This window comes from Oncorhynchus gorbuscha, linkage group LG11 (genome assembly GCF_021184085.1).
Source record: "Oncorhynchus gorbuscha isolate QuinsamMale2020 ecotype Even-year linkage group LG11, OgorEven_v1.0, whole genome shotgun sequence".
Lineage (NCBI taxonomy): Eukaryota > Metazoa > Chordata > Actinopteri > Salmoniformes > Salmonidae > Oncorhynchus > Oncorhynchus gorbuscha.
In genome coordinates this window covers 7,896,564-7,903,394 of record NC_060183.1, presented here as the reverse complement: position 1 = coordinate 7,903,394, position 6,831 = coordinate 7,896,564, and the positions used below count along the sequence as shown (strand labels likewise).

General features: G+C 50.5%; 1 protein-coding gene across 1 annotated transcript in view; it reads right to left on the bottom strand.

Annotated features, from left to right (window-relative positions):
- Nucleotides 1-2,555: 2,555 nt before the first annotated feature.
- Nucleotides 2,556-6,831, bottom strand: part of mcu (mitochondrial calcium uniporter) — a 135,672-nt gene continuing 131,396 nt past the window's right edge. Inside the window, exons 8-9 of the mRNA XM_046368473.1 lie at nt 6,189-6,305; nt 2,556-2,779 (exon numbers count right to left, since the gene is read on the bottom strand). Of these exons, the coding sequence (XP_046224429.1) occupies nt 2,696-2,779; nt 6,189-6,305 (201 nt within the window). The 3' untranslated portion in view covers nt 2,556-2,695. The remainder of the gene's footprint in view (nt 2,780-6,188; nt 6,306-6,831) is intronic.

The following is a 6,831-nucleotide window of genomic DNA, read 5'->3' as shown; positions in this document are numbered from 1 at the left end:
TTGATTGAGGCGATCGAATGATTACGTCGGTCATAGGTCATATAGAGGGTGACAGGAGAGACCTTTTACAAAACCCAGATGTAAAATTTTTCATAATTTGGACATGTTCGGTTCACATTTGAACCATTGATATCATGTCATTGAAATATGCGTTGTGTTGAATGCTGTCTGAAGCCAAGACCAATTAAAAAAAATGTTTTCAGAACAAATCAATTATACTTTTGTTATTGTCACAATGGGGGAAAAAAGCACGTCGGATCTGAGACATTCCCTGTAAAAGTTAAGAAAATGGCTTTTCTTTTGCAGCAACAATGAGTCAGTATTATGTGTGTGTGTGTGTGTGTGTGTGTGTGTTTGTTTTATGATCCTCTATATGTTCCTTGGCTTAAATGATGTCCTACAAAACCTCACATACAGACGAAGAAGACTCATCATTGAACAACCTGCAATCTACAACATGCCTGTCTGCGTCTGACTGTCTCTCTCATACACACACACACACACACACACACACACACACACACACACACACACACACACACACACACACACACACACACACACACACACACACACACACACACACACACACACACACACACACACACACACACACACACACACACACACACACACACACACACACACACACACACACACACACACACACACACACACACACACACACACACACACACACACGGTTCTACAGGTATATCACAGCTGTTAGTGAGGGTTCTACAGGGGTACATCACAGCTGTTAGTGAGGGTTCTACGGGGGTACATCACAGCTGTTTGTGAGGGTTCTACGGGAGTACATCACAGCTGTTAGTGAGGGTTCTACAGGGGTACATCACAGCTGTTAGTGAGGGTTCTACGGGGGTACATCACAGCTGTTAGTGAGGGTTCTACAGGGGTACATCACAGCTGTTTGTGAGGGTTCTACAGGGGTACATCACAGCTGTTAGTGAGGGTTCTACAGGGGTACATCACAGCTGTTTGTGAGGGTTCTACAATGTTCTCTTGGCTGATATGAGTTATAGTGTAGTTGGAAGGAATTGTAGGATATGTGAGTGGCATGCGGAATCTCTCGGCCAGAAATCAATCTCAGAACTCTTGTCTGTGGATGATGGGTGTTTGTCTACGAAGCCTTGGTGGGTTATATTGCTGGTAGTACAATGAGAACAGTGTGTGAGAGAAGAAGTGGGGAAAACCTATTGATACGGGGGTCCTGTATGGTTGAGACATTACTGAAGAGATACAGACATGGTATATCACATATATTACTGAGATAGGATGTTAAAGAGAGAGCTCCTCCCCCCACTGAATGATCTAAACCTCCTCTATCTTCATTGGGATTGATTGTATATTATTAGTATATTGTTTCTCATAACAAATATAGCTTCTAAAATAAAACACCTGGGAATACTGGAACACACAGTGATGTTGTTATCGGAAGTACTATCCTCCAATCCCGGCGCAGCATGTTACAGGAAACAGGAAGTCGATAGGAAGTCAACAACAGGAATAGGAAGTGAGGTGTGGTCACCTGACCTCAACTCCGTCTATCCACTTCCTGTGAAGGCTGTGACAATCTGAAAGGCGCCTGATAAAAGGTCCTTGTCATCATAGCAATATGCTCTGTGGGTAGCTGTCCGTCAGGCAGAGAGGGCGGGAACTGGTTACAGGCGGGGGGCAGGGTTGGCCACAGCCAATCAGAAGAGACAAGAGGGGTCGGCCAAGGTCAACGTTCACGGTCACCTAGAGGGTCACAGGAACCCTTGTCCAATCACAGCCATGTCCTCCGTGCATGCAGAGGTCAGAGGGCTGAGGTTAAAGGTCAGGGGGTGGAGCAAGAGGTTCCCAGCTAGAGGATATTCATATGACACGGACGTCCCGAGGCCCCACAGGAGTGGTGTGTGTGTGTTTGAATGCTGCACTGTGGGCCTAGCTAACACATAGATATAGCAACCTATAAGTGGCTTGGGGTTGAAGTCCCGGGATATCACCACACACACTTATAGACTTGTCCATTTGTCTGCCGCCGTCCCCTACACCTCCGCTGTAACTCCTCACACTGCAGCGTGTCACTTCCTGTACGTCCCCTAGAGCTTCCTGCAGGCTGTGCTGAAGTCCTGTTGCATATCCATAGCACCCAGTTTCATCATAATCTCCACCCCCAGACACAATTTGATTCAGTGTCTGTTCTTTCTAAACCTCCTCTACAGATGGGTTTACTTTATCATTTGAGTTATTCAAGTCAGAGAAATTAAAAAAGGAGAAAATGTAAAAAAAAAAAAAAAAACTCCCGTAAAGGTGGACGGATGGAGAGAGAGGAGGGGGGTAAGGAGGGATGGAGGAGGGTAAGGAAAGGAGAGATAGAGGAGGGCAAGGAAATTAGGGATGGAGGAGGGCAAGGAAATTAGGGATGGAGGAGGGTAAGGGGAGGAGGGCAAGGAAAGGAGGGAAGGAGGAGCGGAGGAGGGTAAGGAAAGGAGGGATGGAGGAGGGTAAGGGGAGGAGGGCAAGGAAAGGAGGGATGGAGGAGGGGAGGAGGGTAAGGGGAGGAGGGCAAGGAAAGGAGGGATGGAGGAGCGGAGGAGGGTAAGGAAAGGAGGGATGGAGGAGGGTAAGGAAAGGAAGGATGGAGGAGTGGAGGGAGAGATGAAGAAAGCAGAGGAGGACACTCTTCCCATCAATCTTTGCTGGCGGCGGTGAGTTGCTGGACAGGAAGTTGGAGCTGGAGGGGGTCCCTCAGGCGTTTCAGATCTAACTCCACCTGGGGGGCGGAGAGAATAATATCAGAAATGTGTGAATTCCTTCTACAATTGCTCATTTTTTGTCATAACGTTTCCATCCAGATTATAAAACCATGACAGGGTACATTTTGTGAAGGCATGTTAATGTATGTTAATGTGTTAATGCCTGTGTCTGTCTGTGTGCTAACATGCCAGCCTGCATCTGTTCCTGCCTAGGGTTGGTGTCGGGGTTAGTGTCAGGGTTAATGTCAGTGTTGGGGTTAATGTCGGGGTTAATGTCAGTGTTGGGGTTAATGTCGGGGTTAGTGTCGGGGTTAATGTCAGTGTTGGGGTTAGTGTCGGGGTTAATGTTGGGGTTAGTGTCGGGGTTAATGTCAGTGTCGGGGTTAATGTCAGTGTCGGGGTTAATGTCAGTGTCGGGGTTAATGTCAGTGTCGGGGTTAATGTCGGGGTTAATGTCAGTGTTGGGGTTAATGTCGGGGTTAATGTCGGGGTTGGGGTTAATGTCGGGGTTGGGGTTAGTGTCGGGGTTAGTGTCGGGGTTAATGTCAGTGTTGGGGTTAATGTCAGTGTCGGGGTTAATGTCGGGGTTAATGTCAGTGTTGGGGTTAATGTCGGGGTTAATGTTGGGGTTAGTGTCGGGGTTAGTGTCGGGGTTAGTGTCGGGGTTAGTGTCGGGGTTAATGTCGGGGTTAATGTCAGTGTTGGGGTTAGTGTCGGGGTTAATGTCAGTGTTGGGGTTAATGTCGGGGTTAATGTCAGTGTTGGGGTTAATGTCGGGGTTAATGTTGGGGTTAGTGTCGGGGTTAGTGTCGGGGTTAATGTCAGTGTTGGGGTTAGTGTCGGGGTTAATGTCAGTGTCGGGGTTAATGTCAGTGTCGGGGTTAATGTCAGTGTCGGGGTTAATGTCAGTGTCGGGGTTAATGTCAGTGTCGGGGTTAATGTCAGTGTCAGGGTTAATGTCAGTGTCGGGGTTAATGTCAGTGTCGGGGTTAGTGTCGGGGTTAATGTTGGGGTTAGTGTCGGGGTTAGTGTCGGGGTTAATGTCGGGGTTAATGTCAGTGTTGGGGTTAGTGTCGGGGTTAGTGTCGGGGTTAATGTCGGGGTTGGGGTTAGTGTCGGGGTTAATGTCGGGGTTAGTGTTGGGGTTAGTGTCGGGGTTGGGGTTAGTGTCGGGGTTAGTGTCGGGGTCGGGGTTAGTGTCGGGGTTGGGGTTAGTGTCGGGATGGGGTTAGTGTCGGGGATGGTGTCGGGGTTAATGTCGGGGTTGGGGTTAGTGTCGGGTTGGGGTTCGTGGTCGGGTTAGTGTCGGGGTTGGGGTTAGTGTCGGGATGGGGTTAATGTCGGGGTTAGTGTCGGGTTGGGGTTAGTGTCGGGGTTGGGGTTAGTGTCGGGGTCGGGGTTAGTGTCGGGGTCGGGTTAGTGTCGGGTTGGGGTTAGTGTCGGGGATGGGGTTAGTGTCGGGGTTGGTGTCGGGGTTGGTGTCGGGGTTAATGTCGGGGTTGGGGTTCGTGTCGGGGTTAGTGTCGGGGTTGGGGTTCGTGTCGGGGTTAGTGTCGGGGTTGGGGTTAGTGTCGGGGATGGGGTTAATGTCGGGGTTAGTGTCGGGGTTAGTGTCGGGGTTAGTGTCGGGGTTAGTGTCGGGGTTGGGGTTCGTGTCGGGGTTGGGGTTCGTGTCGGGGTTAGTGTCGGGGTTGGTGTTAGTGTCGGGGTTGGTGTTAGCGTCGGGGTTGGTGTTAGCGTCGGGGTTGGTGTTAGCGTCGGGGTTGGTGTTAGCGTCGGGGTTGGTGTTAGCGTCGGGGTTGGTGTTAGTGTCGGGGTTGGTGTCAGTGTCGGGGTTAGTGTCGGGGTTGGGGTTAGTGTCGGGGTTAATGTCGGGGTTGGGGTTAGTGTCGGGATTGGTGTTAGTGTCGGGGTTGGTGTTAGTGTCGGGGTTGGTGTTAGTGTCGGGGTTGGTGTTAGTGTCGGGGTTGGTGTTAGTGTCGGGGTTAGTGTCGGGGTTGGGGTTAGTGTCGGGGTTAGTGTCGGGGTTGGTGTCGGGGTTGGTGTTAGTGTCGGGGTTGGTGTTAGTGTCGGGGTTGGTGTTAGTGTCGGGGTTGGTGTTAGTGTCGGGGTTGGTGTTAGTGTCGGGGTTGGTGTTAGTGTCGGGGTTGGTGTCAGTGTCGGGGTTAGTGTCGGGGTTGGGGTTGGTGTCAGTGTCGGGGTTAGTGTCGGGGTTAATGTCAGTGTCGGGGTTAATGTCGGGGTTGGGGTTAGTGTCGGGGTTAGTGTCGGGGTTGGTGTTAGTGTCGGGGTTGGTGTTAATGTCGGGGTTGGGGTTAGTGTCGGGGGGTTAATGTCGGGGTTGGGGTTAGTGTCGGGGTTGGTGTTAATGTCGGGGTTGGGGTTAGTGTCGGGGTTAGTGTCGGGGTTGGGGTTAGTGTCGGGGGGTTAATGTCGGGGTTAATGTCAGTGTTGGGGTTAATGTCGGGGTTAATGTCAGTGTTGGGGTTAGTGTCGGGGTTAATGTCAGTGTTGGGGTTAGTGTCGGGGTTAATGTCAGTGTTGGGGTTAATGTCAGTGTCGGGGTTAATGTTGGGGTTAGTGTCAGTGTCGGGGTTAATGTCAGTGTCGGGGTTAATGTTGGGGTTAGTGTCAGTGTCGGGGTTAATGTCGGGGTTAGTGTCAGTGTCGGGGTTAATGTCGGGGTTAGTGTCAGTGTCGGGGTTAATGTCGGGGTTGGTGTTAATGTCGGGGTTGGGGTTAGTGTCGGGGTTGGGGTTAGTGTCGGGGTTGGGGTTAGTGTCGGGGATGGGGTTAGTGTCGGGGTTGGTGTCAGTGTCAGTGTCGGGGTTGGTGTCAGTGTCGGGGTTAGTGTCAGTGTCGGGGTTGGTGTCAGTGTCGGGGTTGGTGTCAGTGTCGGGGTTAGTGTTGGAGTTGGTGTCAGTGTCGGGGTTAGTGTTGGAGTTGGTGTCAGTGTCGGGGTTGATGTCAGTGTTGGAGTTGGTGTCAGTGTCGGGGTTAGTGTTGGAGTTGGTGTCAGTGTTGGAGTTGGTGTCAGTGTCGGGGTTGGTGTCAGTGTCGGGGTCGGTGTTTGAGTTGATGTCCGTGTCGGGGTTAGTGTTGGAGTTGGTGTCAGTGTCGGGGTTAGTGTTGGAGTTGATGTCAGTGTCGGGGTTAGTGTTGGAGTTGGTGTCAGGGTTAGTGTTGGAGTTGGTGTCAGTGTCAGGGTTAGTGTTTGAGTTGGTGTCCGTGTCGGGGTTGGTGTTGGAGTTGGTGTCAGGGTTAGTGTTGGAGTTGGTGTCAGTGTCCGGGTTAGTCAGGGTTAGTGTTGGAGTTGGTGTCAGTGTCCGGGTTAGTGTTGGAGTTGGTGTCAGGGTTAGTGTTGGAGTTGGTGTCAGTGTCGGGGTTAGTGTTTGAGTTGGTGTCCGTGTCGGGGTTAGTGCCTACCTCAGCGATAGAGTCCTTCAGCTCGTTGTACTTGTAGATGTCAAAGCGTTGTCTCTTCACCCCCTTGTGGAAGAACAGCAGGTACTGTCTGTCCCTGGCGTCTGGGTAGATGTACTCCTACAGGACGGGGGATATTCTGTCACAATAACACAACACACAAATACACCTACTCCAGAATGCTACAACTTCTACTGAGGAATATACTGTATACATACTGTAGCCCAACAGGAAAAGGAGGACACATCCGCGAATGAACCAAACGCGAATGAACCAAACGCGAATGAACCAAACGCGAATGAACCAAACGCGAATGAACCAAACGCGAATGAACCAAACGCGAATGAACCAAACGCAAACGCGAATGAACCAAACGCAAACGCGAATGAACCAAACGCAAACGCGAATGAACCAAACGCAAACGCGAATGATCCAAACGCGAATGATCCAAACGCGAATGATCCAAACGCGAATGATCCAAACACGAATGAACCAAACACGAATGAACCAAACACGAATGAACCAAACACGAATGAACCAAACACGAATGAACTTGCTCCAAAAACGCTACTAGAATACACAAAGAATAGTGCTTATAGTCTCAGCACACAAACACAGTCTGGCTCTGTAAAAGACTTGGATTTGC